Here is a 23,752-nt window from a genome sequence, read left to right as displayed (position 1 = left end):
ACAGCGCCTTAATGGTTCGGGCGGGGCGCGATGGTGCGCGTCACGGTCCTGGGCGCCGGGGGTCCCGCAGCGGTGGGCATGCCCATGGAAGATGCAAGGCACACGAGCCGAACAGTTCAGTCGCCTTTAACCGGCCTTAAAGCGAAGATCGGGTCGCCGCCGATCGTCCGTGCGCGTGCACTAGACAGAGCTCAAGCCACCGGCTTACCGTACAGATCGCGCCGAGAATGAAATTCTTTCTTTGTCCGGTAGAATATAACAGCAGTTTCTCTTTGTATAGCAATCTGAACAATAAAAGAAAACGGCTGGAACGTTTATGGCCGAACGGCAGTAGTACACGCGGCTGAATTGCCAGAACGGGGATATTTTACCTAGACACTTATTCTCCGCGTCACTTTTGTTCGACACTCCCGGAGAATCAAGAGAACGACCGGAGGCAGCGCGCGTTCAAGTGCCGGGAATCTGTTCGTCTCGTAGCTGTCGGCTAGACCGAGTGAACGAGAAGCAGAGAATAATTCAGATAAAACAGGCGGGACGCGCCTTTCTCGTATCGGTTCAGTTTTTCGCGCGAGATTCGAAGTCGCGCCAAAGTGTGTTCCACAGTGGATACTATTTTTTTTTTGGGTTACAACACGAAGTGGCCGACAGGTTTGTACTTGTGTGCTTACTTTTCTGATTTTTCTGTAGCCGCTTCTTGCTCTCTTTGTTTTATTTATTTTTGTGCCGAGTTCGTAGTGATTGACGCGCGTTGACATCTCCGTGAAGTGAGGGGGTAGGGGTATGTTTGGAAAATTTTTTCGCATTTTGACAATTCGAAATTAAATACGACACGTTATTCAATCGTGAGTCCATTTTTGTGAAAAAAAACGGGACTAGTTACGCGAGTGAAAGATTTCGAGACCTTCGTAAAACCCATTAATGCAAATAGAAACACACAGAGGCATGCTGAACTCTCTTGTTCGATCGTGGTGTAGGATACGATAAAGTTTTGTTTAAAACATTTCACGTTCGCTAAACGATTCAGTTTGTACTGTTTCCGACAACTTCGTATCGGAATCCCGTTCGCGTATAAATATCGATGAGACAACACTGTTCCTTGAAAAGAGAAATTCTCTGAACACTTTGTATAAATTTAAGAATTTCTTTCTGGCAGCTGGCCTGATCAGTTGAATTATGTTCTATCGTCTATAAATAGGCCGTGAAATACTCTGTGGCTGTTTTCAATTGCATATGTACTCGTCCGTTCGGATTTTGCCGCCAAAATTCGTGCTACATGATTTTTCGTAAATGATGCTTGTTTTGAATTTTTAATCGATTTATATAGATATAGAAGCTTATTCCGTGTAGATTAAAGTAATTTGAAACTTCATATTTTTATAAATCTTTTCGAAATACTTCCAAATTCCACTGTGTCGAACACTACATAGTTTGGTGTCAGATATCGATAGCTAGATAACTAGCTACTTTGTAGCTATATATTGTACAGTTTTATTGGGATAGATTTGTACGCGACAATATGTCAATTGAGGATAGGCACGTTAACCGGTATATTACATTTTCTATCGTAATGCCGTGCAATATATCAATCTGCTCTTGCAGATCTAGTTTTTAGGAATTCACTTGGTGCTTACCCGAAGGCCGTCCGGCATATTTTTCATTTCACTTTTGCCGTATCGCGCCCTTTCATCCCGGGAAGAAACCCACTCTTAATTAGAGTACGGTAGGAAAGCTGTCAGCTTGTTACACGCTTGCACGATAATGTTCGACGGAAGTTGGTGAACATACCGCCACCTATCTAAAGCTGGACCGGTTTCTGTTTCAATATATACGTATAGACAGAAAAATTCGATCCATCGATCGTCGGTCGTCGATGTGGAATGTACGTTCCTTATACAGGGTGGGCCACAGAACATTCAACAATTAGGAGGGAAATGATTCCAAAGTATGTTATTCGTAAATTTCATTCTTGAAAAACTCTAAATTTTGGGAATCCGTTGGAATGCTTCTACCTGTCATCGAACAATGAATTGTTAGTAATTTTTTATGTTGAATAACACTGTTACCATTTTCTTCGTTCATTGTTCAGTGCGGTAGCATTCTATTCAAAACGTAAATTGTGTCAGTCGATTCAGTGCAAAAGTAAAGACTTAGATAATATTACGATTAGACAAATCGTCATCATTTCGGACCTTATCAGACGTACACACACTTTATGTGAATTGTGTTCTCGGGTCACGCCCCTCTTATGATCCGATACACACCGACACGAGTAACTGTCGTTATCCCACGTTATAAATGATAACACGTAACATACAGAACAAAATATAAGGTTTAAAAAACTAATTACTTTCGTAACTATTTGCAAATAGTATCTGTAATTTCCACAAACAAAATTCTTGTAGTCGATAAGGTTATAAGCGTTCTATTAATTCTTTTGATTATCAGTGTGTGATCTGTGATTCGAATGCGTGGTTACTTTAAAGTGACGGTAACAGTAAACCAGTACCAGTCGATACGTTAGAATATGTTTCTGAAAGCCTAAAATATTATTACCAGTGTCGGTGAATTGTTCTCCCTGCTCGACGTGCCAACCGGCTTTCATGTTCACAGTGTGAAAATTTGCTTTCAAAGTACCGGCGATGTGTTAATAGTGTTTCACCTGTGGTCGACAAAAAGAAAGGCATTTATGGCCTTCATTTCTAACTAGTCAGCGAGGAATCAGTGGAATTCTCTCAAGAAATTATTCCCGATGTTTCTCTGAAAATATTTTGGCCCTCTGTTTACTATTCGGCGAGGAACAGTTTTTTCGCGCGCGCGTCGACGACGACGCTACCAGGGACGATTTAACGAAAGTTTATCTTTTTTTTCGTGCCCTCCCCCCTCTCTCTCTCTCTGTCTCTCTCGCTCTCTCTCTCTCGCTCATCTCCCTTGTGTAGAGAACAACACGAAAACACGCGCGCGGGATGTGCTTTCTTTCGCTTCCAAGGCCGTTCTAGGAAGGTGATTTTTCCCCTACCGACTGTCTTTTGTCCGATTCAGCAGCAGAGTAGGGTCACAGAGAAACGGGATAATGTATCATTGTTTTTCAACGGTGCGCGTTTTTCACGGGCGAGTGGCTCGCGAAGCTCACGGTCTCCCTGGCCCCCATACCCCCCCTTTCACTTTTTCTTCGTGTTGATTATTTTTCTGGGTCTCCTCGGCGGTTTTCGATAAGAATCTGACGATGAACGACTCGGTTAACCGTCAAACGTCTTTGCCGGTGCGATTGTGAAAATATTGGGATCCGATACCTTTTTCACATCGTCGAAAATTGTTTATTCTTCTTGTGAATGCAATCGATTCACCTTTAAATTGAAACGCGTATCTTTATTGGAATATAACAATCTTTAATGTTCCGTAACGGTAATAGTCAATTCGAATACAGTTAAAATTCTCCCGCGTTGGATGAGATATGTCTGAACAAAATTTTGTCTTCAATAACATATAAGCGCACTTGCTGAAAATGACCCTTTTAAGGATTCTATTAGAATTTTTCCAGTTTGAATTCGTTAGTTTAGGTGACACTTCGTTTTGTGTCCTGTCTTTTGTAATAAAAATTCACGTGGGGTTACATACTCTCAGGAGTAAACTCGGGTTCCGCTAGGGGAAAAAGTAGCATATCACTAGTTTTTCCCCTAGTGGAAGCCGAGTTTGCTTGTCGGTGTACAACAAACAAGTGTGTGCAGTTTTATGTTCCGTGTAAAACTGATATCGTTTTCGCGGCAAATCGACGCCGGCAACGACGTGTGACGATTAATTTGACAAGATGGTGGTCCGTCTTTGCGCGGGAACGAGAGATAATGATCTAATTGTCATCGAGGTGGGCTTAATCGGGCGGATGTAATGTTTGCACTTTTATATTGTTAGCAATAAAAACGAGCCTGTCTGTTGCGTGTAGATCCATGACACCGATATATCCCCGGACAAATTTCGTTGTAAATCGTGAGTCACTCGGTCGGAACATCGGGCGGGATCCGTCTCACGCGTCATTCCGTGTGTGACTTTGCCACTCGTGACCGCGGCGCCTCGGATGTGTTTTGATTGTAATAACTGCACTGTGAATGAGTCAGAATGAGACAGTCGATCGAGCTACGAGACTATGTAGTTATGTATTTATTCTTTAGCAAAGCGATGCGTCATTTTACGAAAGAATCTGTTTTTCTTGGTACCGTTTAACGCCTGTTAATTCTTCTAGGTATCGGTCTATCTTCTTTGTATACAACATAGTATATTCGCTGGAAATAGTTGAACGGTCAACCGCGATTGTGCATCTCGTTGATCCGTTTGAATATTTGTCTTGTAATGTGTTCGTATCGAAATCGATGTTAGAGGGTCTCACGTTACACCTGGTGGTTAAAATGTACAGTGGAACGGTTACCCATGCCCTCGAAGAAATAGACGTTAACGGTCTCACGCAGAGAGGGAAAATACATGGCGTCTAGGGATTCGGCGTTTAGCCGTGATTTATTGTAGATCGACGTTCCTTGGTGTATGGAGAGTTCGATTTGTTATACTTGTATACGTTAATGGTTTTTAAAAGTCCTGTTCCGTACACACCTCTCCGCGTTTCGAATTCGTTGTGGCAGGGTTTATATCGTCACAGCTCTCTTCTGCGTTCTCGAATGTCAAAACCACCAACGCGAATTAACGATACAGATGTGGTAGTGGTGGTGTGTGTTTATCCCTTCGTCTACGCAATATCGATTTCGTTGTTTCATCGCGACGAGTACCGTTTCGCCGAGGCGCGGCAAAAACCGTACACAGCGGGTATGTGTGTATATGCGATACGTTCGTACCGAAGGTCGACTATTTTTAATACGTACACACACGACGAACAGTTACCACGACCTTTGTCCATATCTTCATGGCATCAACTGCATTCGTTTCGCTGATTCCCGTGATAATGCACAAGGCGTTACGACACACATTGCAATACCACGGCGCGCGCGCGCAAGCGTTATTACCTTTACGTGAAGCAACATGTTGTAACATCGAAAAGGAGGAGGAAGTAGTAGATGGATGGCGGGTTCTAATGATCGATACAAAATATGCACGATTCTCTTGCCACGTCGAACTGTAATAGGAATAACAAATCCAAATATTCTGCTTCTTGCGAAACTAGTACAATATTTCTTATGATTGTTACTTTCTTCTAAAGATATGTAGTATTTCTTTTCTTCACCGTGAACTCAGCACAAACGATAATAAGCTATTTGCGGCTACGGTGATGAAATATGAATTAGAAAAAAATGAAGAAATTTATGGTATCGTTTCAGTCAAAATGCCGGTGCCGGTTTGGGATTGCTCTGACCTGGGCCTGCTAGACGAGCCCCTGGACACCGCGACAGTGGTGTCGGACGATATATGGAAGAAGTTCGATATGGACTTCCCGCTGGACCGTGTGGTGGACGTGCACTCGGATATGTATTACGAGCGTACCTTCGACGACGGTGTTCTGCCAGAGCTGTTGTACGACAAGATGACCTGTCAGGAATCGCGCGAGATACGTCATCACGATTGTATGTGGGCAGGACTGTGCATCAGCAAAGAACACAATAGGACATTACCCGCGAAGAAGGATTCGCAGATACAGAAGAGAGTGCCGGCGGGACGTAGTCTATTGATATCACGGGCGAGTGCTATGCCGATGACGACGACATCGTTGTCGGCGTTTAACCAACAGCAGGCCCAGCAACAGTACCGCGCGAAAGGTTCGGAAAGCGACGGCGATTCAACGAGGCCGGAAACACCGCAGACCTCGAGTTCATCTGACACCGAGACCGAAGACGAGGGACCTTTCTTCAGGCATGATCAGATCAACATACACGAGAAATTGTCCGAATGCATGACAGAGGTCGCTGTCAAAGCTGTGCCAGTGAGCGAGGTCACCGGTCAGCTGGTCAGGTTCCATGACAGGAGGAAAGAGGACGACAAAGGTCAGTGTCAAGTGCTCAAGGAAACCAATGTCAGGAACACCCTCAGCGATCATTGCTATCACCTAAATCAGCCCATCGGCAAGAATCTAGAACATCTTGGCGTACAGACACCCTCCGATTCCGGTGAGTGATATATTCATTTCCATTGTATTTGTGTTACTGTTTATACCGTATTGTGTAGTTTAATTCGCCATAAAAAAAAATATCTATGTATATTTCACGTTTTTTTTTTTATAGGCCGTTCTAAACTTTCACACAGAATTTAAACGTGTTCTCTGATCTCGGATCGGAAGCCTTTTATATCTTATATCCGTCTCAAGCGCCAACAAGTTTATTCGCCTCATTCTTTCCTCTACCCTCCTAACGGAGGCGGCAAGGTCGAACTAAGGATCCTCTTAATCGAGTGCAATTGACGGCACGGCACTCCGGAGTGCACTTCGCCGAATTTGGGTACCCGCATGAGTATGCTAATCGTGGGTCGGTTATTCGTCACCGGCGAAGAACGGCTGAATACAACACAATCGAGAAACTCGTTTTAAACAAGTCGGAGGTCGGTACACTAACGTCCTCGGGGTCAGTGGTATTTTTCCGGGGAGAAGAAAGAACCGTGAGAATTTTTTCGCCTTGAAATTGGGTCTACGCGACGCAAAATGAAACGCGTAGATTGCACAAGCGATCACGCGATTCGTAGACGTTATTGATGATTCGGTGAACACGATACGATGATGTGCGTTGGTCACGAATACACAAATCTTTGCACCTTTTGTTAGTTTTTTTCTTTTCGTACATTGTACGCCAGGTACAAGGACAAAGGATATGTGTGATCCTTTCACACTTTGCCGTTTGTATAGTTTTCACATTTTTCAGCTAATGTTTTTATACCGAACAAACGTACAAATACTGTACGTGTTAGCATAGGTGTACTTCTTTTAACGGGACGTAGTGTATTTCTCAAGAAGTCATTTACTTAAAAGTGTACGAAGTCCATTTGAAGAACTGTTGGTGCGCTCTGTGTCGTCTTAGTAGAAGCAACTGTGTTGTGCTGTCATCGTTCTCGTATACTTTGGTACAATATTTTCCAAGATACAATCAATTCCTTCGGATAGAGGCTCTTTAACTTTAATACTGTCGAGGACAAGCCTCCACGTACACTAGACGTAGAAACGTAAATGTAATTTAATTGCTATGTACACGACGTTCGTTTGCATTCAATGACAAGAATGATTGCTATCGGAGAAGCGGCTTGATAGATTATTATTGCATCGATCCAATCGTTAAAAAAGTCTCATACATCGAATACGTGTCGAGGTTAAACAAATTTTTGTATCGAACCATCATAATGGATTAAATATTTGTGACTCTTTTTACGGAATTGTAAATTACAACAAGTTGCTTAACTTTACATATACTTATGCAGTTTTGTAACATGTATTTGACTTTGAAACAAAAAACATGTTAATTATACTCTGTTGAGTGTTTCACCAAGAGTGTAACACAATCATAATCGTGTGACACATTCAACTCGCTCCGTAAAATCTGACAAACTGATAAAAATACTACGATTAATAACGAAAGCCATTCTGTCGAGGCGTTATACAACTGGAGACGCTATTTAGCAAAATGCGCAGAAAAATCCAACGTGTGTGGCGTCGCAGGAATTCCATCGAGTCGTTGTGCGTTGTCTTACCTAGCGGGTTCGTGATCGGATTTTCCAAAGTTCGCTAGCCTTTTCAGGGCACGTCACGTATCCTCCCTCGTACTCTAGCTGTCCTTCCGTCGCGTGTGTCTCGTTTACCTCGGTCTAACTATAGTGTGATTCCGGGGAGGAGAAGTGGTGGTTTGGCGCGCTCGCATAATTCGCTTGGGCCGTACATACCGCACACTCTGGTGTCTTGTCGGCGGGGAAAATTGTGCCGGTTGTGTGCCACCTGAAAATGTATGTTGCGCCACATGGTGACATCCTACGTTCTATAGTTGTTACGTAGAGAGAGGGACAAACACACATAGAGGGAAAACATACACGTGCCCCGATGGCACACGGCTAAACGGTGCGCAACACGGTCGCCGACTTGTGTGTGCGGGCGCGTGTGTTATTCATATGATAGGAGAGCATGACGAGGAAAGAGTCGTGTATTTGAACGGTATTACACCACTTACCGTTCTATTTTTCTGTACCATGTTACAGTCAGCGGTATCGATCCAACTTTGAAACGGCAAAAAAAAAGTCTAGCGATCTTTTAGCTATCGAATATGTGTCTTTTTCATCCAGGGCAGTAAACTCTGAATGAATCATGTATTTTTAGAATGCATTTCCTCCTCTGTGTTATCGATTTGACCTTTTCTCTATCGAATTGAAATCCAAGACTTGAATTCTGTTCCATGACCGATACAGATATAAGCTATTCTATCTGAACGAAAACGGTGAGAACTCCTGGGGGCGAGAACGTCGATATAGGGTCTTATAAAGGGTGCCATTTCCTGATCGTGCGAACTTAATGAATCAAGAAGACGACGGTACCGTGCGACCGGACACACCGCAGATTCGGCCTCCGTGTTGTCGTCGTCGTGTCACCGTTCGTAATTGGTAATTGCCAGGGACACGACTTGCAAATGGCTACTTCTAACCGCCGCCAGACGGGTCAGTGACACGACGAGAAAATCCTGACTTCTTTAAGTGCATTAATAATTACTTATTATCGGTCTCGAAGGGCTCGATCACCCCTGTACCAAATACATAAGCATCTTTATCTTGACACAATCTCGCAAGATCAAACTCTTTTGTTTGATACCCCTAAATTATGGTCCTTAGTATCCTATAACGCATTCGATTAAACTAGACCTTCCCGCAAGCATTTTAAGATGGTTTTAAAATGTGTACCAAGAAAGTACGAGACTGTATTTCTCCTAATTTTTGGTCAGTATTAAAAGATAATGACGGAACCGGTTTATCGAACGCGCCTCTCGATGCTTTTCTAATTTAACTATCCCAACATCCTTGTTTATTGGAGCACGATGATCGCGCAACACGATTTCGTGTAGTTAAACGGTCGGGTGCTCTAAGTCGAGCAATTTTAAAGATAAGGTACATGGAGTCCATCCAGGGTTGTCGAGTCACAGCAGCACGCAACAGGGGAACAGCATGTGCAACTTTTTCATGAAATGCGCATGCAGGCTGGCGGGGGGTGCATGCCACCACGCTGCGTGACGTCTATGGTACCTGACCGGTCATTCATTGCCATCTACCAAAATTATATCTTTACTTGATACTTCAGCGATTCGAATGAAAAATCCTTTAGTGATTTCTAACGTGTGTTTTTTGCATTCTGACAGCAGAAATGATCGATAATTTCAAAGTCAGTTTTCATCTCGGAGCTGTTTTTTTTAAAGTGAATCACGTTTTTACCTGTCGTTTTCGTGAATTTTCGGAGCCGTCTGCAGGTGCGGCACAAGCTAAGGCATGATCGTCAGAGCATGCGCAGCTAGTCGCGCGGGAACACGAAGGTCACGCGGTACCAAGTGACGTCAATCGATAGCCGGCCGGTCGCTGCTGCCTTGCGGTCAAGCGTGGGACCCCGCCGCGGCGGTTTAAATGGTCGCCGGAATGCGGTTAAGCCTTTTTGCCATTCGCGCCGCAGTCGCGATCGCCGGTGGTGAGGGATATCCAGTACCGTATTACGCGGGCACTGGGGCCCCTTTGGCATCTTCGCTCCATATTGAAAAGCACGGCTCTTTCAGTAAGCAGTTACTTCGGTGATGACAAATACGTCAATAATTATCTAATACCTCAGAATTCGTTTTAATATCACGGTAACACAAATAATTTGTCTCACAACTGGTATTTTTTTTATCTCGACTTCGTTTGTTATATTGATTTATGTTGAACTTTGAAAAACATTGAATGTATTTCAAATATAAATCTCATTTTATTTTTTTCATCTCGACTTTGTTGTATATCGATTTACCTGGAAATATTAATGAAAATACAGGAGAAACATCGAATGTGTTTCAAATATAAATTTCGTTTTTATCGTGATTGTAGAATGAAGAAAATCAATTCTTGAAACTGAACTGAAAGGTGGCCAATTCTCTTCCGTGTACGGTGATGTTCAAACGCCTAGTTCAAGCCACGGACTATTGTACTGAAATATCAATATTTGCATACAAGCACACGGGTAATACGTCTCACTTTCATGCCGCCATTTCTTTGTCGGAGGGGCTATACACACGGCAATTCTGCGCGCACGTGACAGTAATAATGATGGACTGTGATTGTGTATGTGTGTGTGTCTGTACATGTATCACTTAGATTTTCCGTGAAGTTCACGCGCCCCGTGTGTTTATACAGTCCTTTGATCGAACGATGTTATCTGTACTCGTGTGCATCAAGTGTGGCGCCAACCGCAGTTGCTTAGCGCCTTTAATTACGTAAACGCCGATAAGCGTTACGTTAACTTCAACCGTACACGGCAACCACGAGGGATTCCCGGCTACGGAAAGAATGGTCGCGGAATTTCTTGAATCTAGTCGACGAAGTGTTGACGGTACTGAATGGAGGAGAAGCTGGGTTGCGGTTCTATACGCTAATTGCTCGGCGAAACCCGTCTGCGGTTTAATTATCGTGACCGAAAATCATCAGAGTGTGTTCTATGCGGAAACCGCAGCTGATTCTTAGAAACAAGCGCCGAGCAGAGAGGTGGGGGATATCGTGTTAGAAATTGTTGGGACGGTCTATCAAAGCGATTAAGAATCTTCATCGGCTCTGTAATACCACAACGAAGGCCGAGCGAAGTCCCACTTACGTGGAAACGATGGAAAGTAAAATATGCGGTTGCAATAAGTCTTTTTTTTTTTTTGTTCCTTTGTGGATTGTGTGTTGATTTTGTAATTGACCGGTCGTTTATGGAATTTCTCCGATCGTTAAATTTACATATTATTCCAAATGAAGAAATCCACAGTTTGATATCCAGCCTCGATAAAAGGCTCTCCCTGTCTCTCGTGACATTTAAATTTTTTCTAATACCCAGGCCTCTGGCGACGAACAAAATTCACACGGAATAGGACGGGAATAAATTTTCGTGGCGAACGATATCTTCCATGATTTTATTACGCTTCTTATTACGGATAGGTATAAGGACACATTAATACGATCCTGATCTCTCGCGAAATACATCCAACGAAGACACGTCGGCTCGTCTTACCGGCCGGACCCTTTTTTTCGCGGTATTTGCACGCAACCCCGCCCAAGTTCTTTTTTCCATACCGATGGGACGAGTGAATTCCGTTCCATTCCTCATGCAAATCCCCTCTCCCCTGCCGGTTAAAACTTCCAGGAAAAATCGTGTACGCTGGAAAGCGAACGTCTATAACGCTCATAAAAATGTATGCGTCGTCGTCGTCGTCCTCGTCGTTTCGCCTCCTCTGGGTGGGCTCGTTTGATTCTGGAATTCAGTGGGTGCAGCGGATATGGGCAACCGGCCGAATGTGAGTTTCGACTTCTGCAAACTGGGCGAAAGTTACGTTTAGAAAAGACAGACGATGCCTAGCGATGGTTCACGGTGTGACGTTATTTACTTTCGGAATTAGAACCTATTCGAGTCCCTTTGTGAAAGAAAATTAATACATACCTCTACTTTCGTGGAAAACAAGATTTTTGGGATAGGAACGCTGATTAATGTACGCCTGGATACTTGTTTATTATTCGATCACTCGTTGACCGGTAATTTTAGTATACGTAAAGAACACCTCGTGGTGGTTTCCTATTATTAAAAGTAAAGTATACAGGTGACTGACACGGGTTGCATCCTAAATATTACTCGAGACACTGTTTCACCATGAACGTGCAATGGCCCCCTCCGGTTATTGCAAAAGAATTCAGCTACGCGTAGTATATCAGCGGTACACGCAGGTGGGTTTGGCATCTCTCGAAGGTATTAGTTAACATTCTACATAAGTATAAGCCTCGACCCGAACCGTTTTGCTCTCGCTCTCTTTCTCCTTTTCTCATTACGTTCTCGCCCCCCAGTGGGTCGGCGGGGCTCTGTTACCACCGAGGCGTCTATAATTATGCCTTTCCTTCGGGAGCAAGTGGGCGCCTATTTTCACGTAGGACCTCCGCGGCTGTACGTACGTATAAGCGCATCTCTGTCTCTCTCTGTAACGCAGCTCATTCATTCATTCATTCATTAAGCTCAACCGCGTGGGAGAAGTCCGCTGATAAGCAACGCGTTAGGTCACTCTTAGGACTTTTACTTTCCGTTTCACCCTGTTAATTGGGATTTTTTTTTCTTCAATTTTTCGTAAAAATGTTTCAGATTTTTTTTTTTGTCTGTGAAATCTCACTTTCAGTGCAAAGCATTCGAATTACAAATTTACCGTCGACAAGTTCTGGTAATTTTTTTTTTTATTATACGTATAATATTTACTTCAAAAGATTTCTGATAAGTTGTTCCCTTTGTTTAAACGTTTCGCGACGTATCACGCGTAAAATACCTGGTCGACGAACCAGGATGCCTTGACTCCTGCACCGAGAATTAGGAGGTCGGACGTCGAAATGTCAAACTGGCAGAACCTGATTTGGGAATGTGGACCGGTATCGGCGTGGGGCCGCCGAAGGGAATTTTTGTTCGGCGTATTGCCCGTTGATTTTCTCCGTTTGCCTTTTTCTCGGTTTTACGCACTACCATCGTTCGGCGATACATTAGAGAGGATCGTTCCGAAAGTGTTTTTTTTTTATCTACGAATGGGAATCTTCAGCGTAAGTTACACTTCGCTAAGGATCCCGTTGGACCATCCTGTGAAATTAATTGGTAACACATATCGTAATGACGCACCTAAAAATTTGCAGTTTTTAAGTTATCAATATAGAAAACAAGGCTCTCCGCATTTTGTATCGGTTAAAAAAACATTTACCGCGTTAGGACAGTTAATTTAATATGGATATCCGTATAAAATTATGACGATTGAAACATTCAAACCCATTTTCTCTGAAATCGTGATTTTTCAATTATGACGTTATTTCAGCAAATAAGTCATACAACCAAAAATGGTAACGGATGGTTTTTCGACAAGTAGATTATCTAAGACACATTATCTAAGAAACAGAATAAAACATTGGAAATATCATTTCCTTAGAGAAATGAAATCTAGTCACAGAAAATATCACCCGATCCATTTACAGAGCATCTGGAAAAGAACCAACAGGCCATATCGCGTTCGCTAATTAGAAATTCGTTATTGGTCGGTTCACGAGTGAGAAAGAGGAGAGAGAGTAGTAGTATGCGCTGGCGGTTCGCAAGTTCTCTTTTACGGTCCCTCCCGCACACCGTAGCCCCGGACAGAGAGTCGGGGCACTCCTTCCTCTCGACGATCAGAGCGGCAGCCCCCGTCGTCCTTTCCTTCTTATTGCATTTCGTTCTCCCGGGGCGGCATGCCAGCCGCTGCTCTCTCGCCTACTCCCCGGAGCCGATCGAACCAGAAGAAAGGCGGGAGCTAGCCGATGACGACGGTAGAGGAGTGAAGGGGGAGGAAAGGGAAAGAAAAGGAAGTGAAAGAGACGGATGTAACAACTGCGAGCAATTGGCATTTTCTGTGAGTCAATCGAGCAGAGAAAATGGCAAAGGAGAGATGGATCTCTGCGTTTCTTTTCTTTTCTTTTCTCTCTCCCTCTCTCTCCCTCGCGACATCGAGAGACCAATTCGCCAAACGGTGCACCACCACGGATGATGTCAATGTGACGATTCAACGCCGATGACGTGGTTGCATCCCGTTCTGTGGGCGGATCTCGACAGGAGGAGGAGTGGGTAGGGCTTAATGGTGTCTGGTCACCGGGTCGTTTCCTGGCTACTATCCCCCCAGATACGTCTGCCGTATTTCGTATCTCGCCGCGTAGGTTGTTATCCAAGGTAGTATCTCGCGGCATGCTTTCCAAGTGCATCCGTGTACTGGCGCGAACACAGGACGGATACACACCAGTCGGGTACGCGTAATTGGAGTTCGCCGTCGGGATAGTAACGCGTTATGGTCTGTGATTTTTTAGCACGTTCCCTTCTCCCCCATCCACCCCTCCCTTTAACGGAATAGACTCGGTGAGTGGCCGATAGCGAAGAAAACTGGTCGTGGGTTGGTTCCAGTTTGTTAATGTTACCTTTAAATCAAGGGTTGTCCCTTTGGTATTTAGAATGTCGCCGGAAGAATTTCACGGCCTCGAATAGGCGAGGAGAGGAATGTATGTGTAGTTTGTAAACGTGGGCTTGAGCGATTTCACGAGTATTGTCCGGGGACTCGGAGTATATTCGGCGAGGGCATTCTTGGTTACTCGAAAACTCACCACGGAGATCGCTCGAGTTTCGTCGGCGACCTTACCGTCGATGTTTCGCGGGTAACGCGTGGTGCGCGCGTTCTTCCGTGACTATCGAACGAGCACAAAAACCATTTTGCACACCGCGAGCGCGAGCGTTCACTTTCGTAACTGGATTGGATGAGTCGCCAGTTAGGTACGAAGCGTCAAGAGTCTTGAGCACGATGAGATTTATGGGGCTTCGCCTTACACGCGGATTTTACATCGGAGTGACCAGGAAGAGAAACGTGCCGTCACGTTCGCATATGTGGCTGGCTCCGGTTAAAGGGATTGTGTCGTCGTACCGGGATACATACATACTTTGAACTGTGGGACTCGTTCATTCGACCCACGAATTCCACCGAATGTAATATCATTTCTTCCACCCTACCCCCAACCACTGTTTTTTTTTCGCTTTTGAGTCGATATCATTGGAATTTGGTGCGAATAGAGATAATATATACCGTGTGTTAACAAAGGTGGAAAGAGATACATTCGACGACTGCTACTTTGAACCGTTATTATCAACCGTAGATTTTGTATATATTTAGAAGCCGAAGTAATATCAACGTTATATTATATATAACAAGCACACTCGAGGCCGGGTTGCTTGATAACTTGGAAAGCTCGAGACTTACACGTGGTCTCCGGACAAACTGATAATCCCATGAATGACGAGTTAGCGCAACAAGAAGAGTTCATATGGGTCACGATGATGCAGACCACGCGTAGATTTCTAGCCGAGCTTGCATATAACTTTTTAGTATATACATGAGTCTCTGTTATCTGTCAAGTAACGGATCATCAGACGTCTGGAGACCTACATATCGTTGCCGCGTTAATACACAAGCTGCTCGAGTATCCAAAGCATGCGTACCGAGAAGCACGTGCATGGGGGTGAAGGGGAGGGGACATAGCTGGCATTTTCCTTTGCAATCTTTTCCTATAACTTGCGTCAATGGGCGCAACAACGTTGATTATCCACGATTGCACGAGCTGAATCGTGAAACAGTGCAGCGTTTGGTTGTGCCGTGTAACGTTTACCGCCACACTCTCTCGTTCGAAAGCTATCGACTTTCCCCTCCGTGCTATAGAACATGTAATGGAATTTTCACGCCCTTCCCAGCGTGTGCATATATATATATATATATATATATATATATATATATATATATGTATGTATGACTTGATTGCTAAGTATCTCGAAAGAATGTGTAACACGTATTGTGTTCCACGTCTTATCACGATGACTGTAATTATTGTTCTCGCACGGGGAATAGTCGATCGAGGCACGGTAAAATCCGCACGAAACTTAATTTCACTCGTTCCGCGTACTAAAATCCCGTTACCGGACCCCCCGACAATCGTTTCCTCTTATCTACGAATGAGATCAATGTGATATCTACGGATACGTTCACTTCTAAAGTGAACCGGATCGTACGCCGGGTTCCACGATATATTGTATATATTTAATAGTGGTGATAGCGCGCAGAGAACTCCATAGAAATCTATTTTTCCAAGTCACGAACCATAATACAGAGCCCCTGTCCGAAACAGAAATCACACAACGTTGTAACCGAGCCAGAAGGGATTTGTCGGCACGGAGAAAAAAAAAATGGCGGGATTCGTGTCCCGCAAGGTATCCCCTCTTCTCTCCTACCCCGTTCCGAAAGCGTGTGTCTGCTGCGGACGAAGCCGACCGTTCGATATCATGAAAACTTGATCCCCCCCTCCTCGGGCTGCCTTGTCTCGCAGTCGCCTATCCCAACGAGAGAGGAGAGTCCGATCGATTCGCGTCGACGTAGTACTATGGCCTGCTTACACGGATTCTTTCCCTCTCTCATCCGTCACCCTTTTCTCTTGCTGGCATTATCAACGCGCCGGTTGAGTCACAGAGTTGCGTCCTACGCTTGCCCCGAGAAGTTTGTAGTAGTTTTCCTTTACACGAACTTAAATCTGGGTTGTGTAACCGGTACCCTTTAACCACGTTCACGCGCTGCGTCTGTCCATCGGTGAAGGACATATGTATATATAACACAAATTCTCATGTTAAATAATACTGTCTGTGTGTAAAGGGAATGTCGTGGTGAACAGTGTTAAAAGTATCAACCTTGGCAATAGCCTCTGTTATTAGCGTATCCTAATCAGAGCTGTTGTACAACACACGAACAATAAGGTAGATCGTAACATTTAAGGGTATCTATTTTCAGTCGATGAATCTGTATGTTGCGAGTTTATTCGTAAAGTGTTACTAAACACTTCCATTAACATCGACTATATACCAGTCCGCCGACTCTCTTTTCGTCAGAGCAACCGCTTCCAAGCGTTCCTCTTGCCGCGCGCCACAACCGTCTATGATCACGGCTGGGCCGGTGACCTCTTCCTCGGCCACCTTGATCTAGTCGGGACCATGTTTCGTACGGCACATGCCCGCCCCCACTTTTTTTATTTGCGAGGCCTAGCCAATTTTTATACTCGATTGGCCTCCCGGTTCCGTCTCCACTCGGAATACTACCGTTGTTCCACGAAACGCGATAGCTTCAACGCTGTATGTTTAAAGAATTTTTACATAGCGGATTCACATAGCCTACTCGTTCTTGTTTTTTTTTTTTGCATTTTGTACGATACATAGGAATACGAAAACTTGAAATTACTTTAAACCAGTGGTTCTCAATCTTGCTTGACTTGCGTACCACTTGGTAGTCAATATTCCTGAATTGTACATCCTAATATTAGAACAATGATTGTAATTTATATAGCTGCTGTCAGTTCAATTCTTTTCACGTACCTCTGAACGAACATGTACCTCAAGGTTGGGAACTGCTGCTTTAAACGAAACTTGGTCGCCTGTTCGTTCTAAAATATCAATTTATTCATATTAGTAGAAACGAACTATTTCTTATGATTTTCAAGATATAGTTAGATTTACCTTTTTAAATTCCTCTTGGATGACCTTTTATTTTTCTTCGGGTGTTTCACGATTTCCGCGTGTTACAGACTCCTCTCGATTATTGTCTGGCTTGTTCTACACGATTATTGTCCAAGCGTCATACCCACCACTGAGGGGTAGGCCATGAAACCTGTCAAGCGCATACTTTGTTGCTGAGGGTCGGACTTTGGGCAAAAAATGAATTTACGAGGGTCTGAAGCATTTCTCCCTACAGGATTATTGTCCCGGCGCGGACCCTTGTTCGGGACGATAATCGAGAGGAGTCTGTATCCCACACAGCAGGATTCTCGGCCAGGTTTATACACCGACATCTGATAACGAACAGTAACCAAGGACAATCCGAGAAACAGTAAAGTGCCCCCGTTGATGCTGTTCGTCATTGGGGGTTCCGGTGTGTATTAATGCAAATATTATCGTAGTAATCAATGGCCAGTTGCGCGCGGACACGATGTATATCGGCTTCCGCGTTCTCGTTACGATTCGCGGGGTATTCTTTCTTCAAATACATCGGTCAACCGTGTCCAATTAAGCGTTCGATGGTATCGACTTACGTTGGCTGGGTCTCGACCGAGGATAGAGGAATGAAACACGAGACACTTCCTTCCTCAGAGATAGAGAGAAAGAGAGGGGAAGAGAAAGATAGAACGGTGTCGGTGTGAACCGATCGAGAAAACGACGAAAAGAAGAAGAGGAACAAAAAAAAAAGGGAATCTGAATCTGGGCGAAACCGAAAATAGGTGGCACGTGTGTGTCGTTGGCTTAGAAACAGCGCTATTCCAGGAGGGGGAAAACAAAAAAATGAAACCCCTTGTTGGAGGAGGGGAGAATCGGTGCTGATGAGGAGAGCCGTCTTGGTACCTAGCTCGCGCGCGCGCGAATGAGCGCGTCGGTTAGGTGCCTTTTAGTTATTTTTAGAAGTTTCGCGCCTTTTCGCAGTTGCTCACCGACGACCTGGCCGCGAGCCAGCTTTCGGGAAGATTCGTGCGTCTGGGACCGCTGGTGCCCGGTTGTGCGCGATGAAACACGTGGGGTAGGAAGCGGTGTTACAGGACAGGCAAGGCGGCGGGAGAGATTGCATTCGTTGCTTCACACGTATGCGCAACCCGTGTATGCCGGCGTCGCGTCTCGTTTCGGTTCTTCCTCGTTCCTCGACTCCTTTCCGCTTGGCCCCGTTTCGTGATTTTAAATGGGCGTAACTTGAACGCGTGCAAATTAATATTCCCCATCTTTTTGGATCAATTACAAAAGGCGGCAAGAAGATTTTTCATATTTTCTGCAATTAATTCGCGTGAAGAAGAGACGGGAATTACAAATGTTCACGGTATATATGGTGTTTCGTCGTGTACGTTCGGCCTGAAACACGTCGATTCCGCGCAGTTAATACGTTTGAGAAGAAAAAGAAACATATTTCTCACTTTGCTGAGCATTAATTAAAAGTTCACGCTGCGGTTGCAGTGAGTAGGTAAAGTGAAACCGGAAGAATACCGCAAGCTTTTTTTTGCACGCCGAGCGTAACGTGTTCCATGATATTCCGACTAGGAATTTTTATAATTCTAATCGAAACTTTCCCGGCATTATTATTATATGCAACAATAATTGAAGCGAGTCTGAAGAATCGATGAATTTCTAATGAATTCAGACGAATGAATCGTGTAGAAGTGCTTGAACGAAAAGTATAGAGGCATTAGTTTTTCGTTCTTTTAATTGTATGAATTTAAGGTCAGGTTCGTCGTGCATGGTAGGAAGATATAGTATCTGTTTCATGGTTTTTGCACGCGAGAATCAATCATCGGAATAGACGAATCAGAATTAAATCGATAAGCTTTAACACGAGGTGAATATCAAACGTATGAAATCAATTCTCTTGCTAGAACGAATTTCATTGCTCTAACGTTATACGGAACTATTAATTTAACGAATCTTGCGTACGGTTAATTCTCATGAACGGATAGCGTGTGGGATGAAGTCCGTTTGTAAATCGATGGGCGAAAACGTAATTGAACCGAGAGTCCCCTTGTCGCGAAACGCGTTACAACGACATTGAGCGATTGTATTTCGAAGCTGTCCTTGAGAAAAGAGTTATGACCCGTATCCGCATGAGAGAGGAATCTGGATCAACCGGATTTCTACTGATTGTGCCAGACGCCATGGATGACACAGTTTGCAGAAACGCCCACGGTATCGTGTGTCCCTTCGAACGCCTCTAGAGCAACGTGCTACGAAAGGATTCCGCTATTATATCCCGCCCAGCGATCTTTTTCCTCTTTCTCCTTTCGCTCGTTTGAATCGCGGCTGCAGACACGAGTGTCTTCGGATAAACGGTACAAAACATCAAACTGATTACAGTTAAGATCTGGACGTCTGCAAAAGCATTTAGCTTGGATATCTGCGAATGGAGTTCCACCCTATCACTTTTTATTTCATTTTATTATAAGTGATTTAGGTATAAAACTTTTACCAGGAGAATTCTAATTTGCGGTATTACTAACACATTGTATGCTGGACACGTATTAGTACGTTTTTTGTACACTGTCGATAGTCTGTGGAACACGTACTAGTACGTCTTTCATATATCCTTTAGAATTGAGCGATACCATACCATAGAACATCATTAAAGATTTAAATATATTGTTTTGTACTAAATGCAACCTTATAAATCGATTTTTAAACCGAAAAATTTAATGTGTAATGTTTTTTTTATTGTTAAAAAATATCTAGTATTTATAAAGAATGTATTTTGAGAGCAAGACATTGAAGGAATAGTAAAAAAAAGATTAAATAAAAATTCACAGTAAATTAGTAATTAAAGCAACTTCTTGAAATCCCTTGCTGATGCGGTCAAGTCGCCAAAAATGATCCGCGCCACGCCAGGTGAAACGCGCAAGATAGCCAGCATATAATGTATTAACAGTGTTTCTACGAAAATATCACCGATCGACTGTAGACGATTTTCTGAGTAAAATGAACCGAAATACAGGATAAACTGGTTAATTTCGTGGACTAGGTCAGTGTTAAGAAATATCGTAGTTAGCCCGTGGGCAGAATTGTGTCTGCGGAAATCGGAAAATGGCGAGATATTCTTCCTTATTCGATTTATTATTCCCATGATATATATTAGGCTGTATAAACAATATTTGATCTTTGAGCTGTTGGTCTCTAACAATCACTGAGTCCAGTAAAAACTGCAAAATTTCTCAAGTTACCTACTCTAGGGTATTGATCGATTTATGTCGTGTTTAGGCTTGGTTTCATCGGACCATTTCCAGCAGTTGATTGACTTTTACTTTCATATCTATATTACGAAAAATACTGACAGTTAATTTGTCTTAGCAAATCACTCGTCATGAGTACTTACGTGTCGTTGCTTCCGGTGATTCGTCGCCGTGCGAGCTTCGTGCTAAGATTTCTCATGGAGAAACGAAATTTGCCTCCGCTGTTCGTGAGAGACCGAACCTGATTCTTTCGGACTAAACCGGACCGTACTGTGTTCTATTCCGTTTAACCGTTTCGAATCCGCTCGCTATTCATTTCTCTCTCTTGAGGCGGCGTGACACGATCCTTCAGCTGTTCGCAGACAGCCTTCACCCTGAATGTAGAATTGTCGAAGTTGAGACAGAGGCGTGCTTGTTTCGTCCCAACTAATTGGCGACGTTTTATGGCCGACCGTGGAGCTGCTAATAGCCTCTAAAGGAAGCTGAGTCCACGCAAGGATTCCAAGTTGCACAACGAAATTACGTATTGCCGGCTTCTTTGATTTTGCAACACTCACAGTTTCCGCGACTGTTTATCGAAGAAGAATCAAGGAATGGACTTTTCGATGGATGGTATTGACAAATATTAAGTTAAACAGATTCTCGTATAACAATTTCATCGAAGAACGTTATATCTTCGCAAAGTGTTCATCTTCCTTTCAGAACTTCCGTAATTAATTATTGTAATTTAAAGAATCGTGTAACATATTGTGGTGTCTGTGTATATTTTGTTTGGCGTATATTGGTTACAATTATTATCAATTTCATGTGACGACAACCAGAATCTCATCGTCTCTGTCTTGTTTGTTCTATTACAGAGGAGGAAGAGATCGACGTAGTGACCTTCGAGAAACCCTGCAGACCAGCGGCTCTACCGACGTATCCAAGCCCCGCTGATCAACAGCACTTCCAATTAACAGTGAACACAGCGTTCAAAGACAAAGCCCCGGCACCGAGACCCCGGGGCAGGCCACCGTCGAATCCAGCCAGGAAAAGGACCGCGCAGCCCGATCACAAACCAGCGAAACGGGCGCGTCACAGGCCGTACCAGAGGCGGAACAAGGTAGGCCGATGTATGAACACCACCATCACCACTACCACCACCACCACCACCATCACCACGCCATCGACCCCGATGAAAATTACCGCGCCCACACTGTCGAGAAGTTCCTCCGACGACGAACTGGACACCGAAAAGAGGAGTTTACACAACAACATGGAACGTCAAAGGCGAATAGAGCTACGGAACGCGTTCGAGGAGCTTCGAGTTCTTGTCCCAGCGGTCGAGTCCAAGGAAAAGGCGCCGAAAGTCGCGATCCTTAGGCAGGCAGCTGTCTACTGTGATATGTTGACCGAAATCGGTCAGATCACTGTGGCCAAGGTGACGGAACTTAGGAGACGGCAGGAAAAGCTCCGTGCTAGGCTAAGTCAGCTACGGAGGAGTCTCGCCATGACGCGTTGAGGAAGGAATCACCGGATTGTATCAGTTTTAACCGGCCAACTGCCCTATTCGGTACGTTTGAGTCTAATTTTGTAAGAGGATCGGCGGACAATCCCACTCGACGTTCCGATACGACGAGATTTCGATGTGCGCGCGAACGACAGAGAGCAGGAGAGACCCGTCTTTGGTCGCGGCATAAACGGATGGACCATCGAGAGCAGCGCGTCGAAGGGGATGCGGCAGCGACGACGGCGACGACGGCGGCGGCGGCGGCGGCGTAGAGAAGTCGATGGAAGAGAAATGCGCACGTTGCGTTTTGCGGCTCTGTGATTCACGATTCGATGATGATAACAATGTTGATCGCGAAACGTCGGATAACACGGGCGAATCGAATCCTTCGATCCGCGTTTTGAACCAGGAGAGAGCATAGGAGGCCAAGTTTCGTTTACTTGAAGAGGAATCGAATATCAATGACACATCGAACAGGGAATACACTAAAGAATTGGTGCCAAATATTACACAAGAAATCAAAGGAGACCCGATAAATGAGCTTTGAAGATGGTTTATATTTGTAAAGGATTCTTCGAGTGGCGAGCCGCGAAAAAAGGGGAGAGAGTTTTTGTTTTTGTTCGCTTTTTTTTGGACGAGATCACGAGGTATTAGTAAGGGATCCAAAACCGGGTCCAGGTCAGCCATAGACGGTACACACTGGTCGCGAGGTTCTATCTTTTTCATAGGGGGGGGGGCGGTTCCGTTTGTTTTCTTTACATTCGCGGTAAAATGAACACTGTGCGTGAGAAAGGAAGTACGGTACTGTACGAGCGCGTCACGTTGAATATCAAGTAAATTCTATTTTTATTATTCGAATTCTCGATCAGTGTCTCGTCTTATCGCGTAGATTATCGACTGAGACCGGTTCTGAGCAGCTTGGGAACGCGGCGACGCGTATATATTTTAGAGAAAATATATTACAAGACGGAACCGGACGAGATTCGAAGGATTTGAGATCGCGACGAGCATCTAACGAATCACTATTTATTGTTTTTTTTTTTTTTCGTCCCGCGTTTATAGTTTCGCCGCTTAGGCCGAGATTGTGCATTTAAAGATTAAGGCTAATCATAGGGAATGTCTCGACGAAATTCAGGACAAGCTCCTGAACAACCCGGTATAGCGAAGTTCGATCTCATCCCCTTTTGAATTTCGTTCGAAAACTTAGAAACACACGAGGAGAAAATTAGACTTATCAGAAATTTATGCAACCGTGGTTAGTATCGCTGGGTTCCCAACTAAACTTGTCTTGGGAGGTATTTTACAGCCCCGACCCGGTTCTAGGCGAATCGTTCTTTGTTTCAGAACGAATAAGAGAAGGAAAAAAACACGCGATTTTTTTGTCCAAAACTCGTATCGATATCCAGGAACAAAGTGACTCGTGTAGGTTTCCTTGTCTGAACCGCCTATGGTCGCCCGTTGACACGATAATTTATTCAGACGAATCCTTAACCGAGCGAGTTTTGGCGATCGAATTTACTAACACGGTGGACGCGATTATATTATATGTATATACACACACAGTTATTTCTCGTATTCGTCGCAGCTCTACGCGAAATTTTCACGAGTTCGACGGAAACAAAACTGTTGATTCTTCGGTCTAGATGATCGAATTAATATTAATTCTGGACACCGCGGATCGAAAGTTATGAATCGCGTCTCGTAATAAATAAATGCCATTTCAGCACGACAGAACTTAAACCGATTAACTGCGACGACGTATAATTCTCTCCATTATACAAATCGCAATGG

General features: G+C 44.1%; 1 protein-coding gene across 1 annotated transcript; it reads left to right on the top strand.

Annotated features, from left to right (window-relative positions):
• Positions 1–637: 637 nt before the first annotated feature.
• Positions 638–22,120, top strand: LOC107191928 (protein L-Myc-1b-like). The gene is made up of 3 exons (XM_015581077.1): positions 638–648; positions 5,316–6,098; positions 21,330–22,120. Exons 2-3 carry the CDS (start codon positions 5,321–5,323, stop codon positions 21,971–21,973), a joined length of 1,422 nt encoding a protein of 473 aa, XP_015436563.1. The 5' UTR covers positions 638–648; positions 5,316–5,320; the 3' UTR covers positions 21,974–22,120.
• Positions 22,121–23,752: the final 1,632 nt, after the last annotated feature.

Source organism: Dufourea novaeangliae, unplaced genomic scaffold, assembly GCF_001272555.1.
Source record: "Dufourea novaeangliae isolate 0120121106 unplaced genomic scaffold, ASM127255v1 scaffold248, whole genome shotgun sequence".
NCBI lineage: Eukaryota > Metazoa > Arthropoda > Insecta > Hymenoptera > Halictidae > Dufourea > Dufourea novaeangliae.
Note: the sequence above shows the minus strand (reverse complement) of the source record. Positions and strands in the feature narration are given on the sequence as shown.

Coding starts and splice junctions, on each gene's coding strand:
- LOC107191928 (XM_015581077.1), top strand. CDS start 5,321: ATGCCGGTGCCGGTTTGGGATTGCTCTGACCTGGGCCTGCTAGACGAG. Junction 6,099..21,329: donor ACAGACACCCTCCGATTCCG/GTGAGTGATATA, acceptor GTTCTATTACAG/AGGAGGAAGAGATCGACGTA.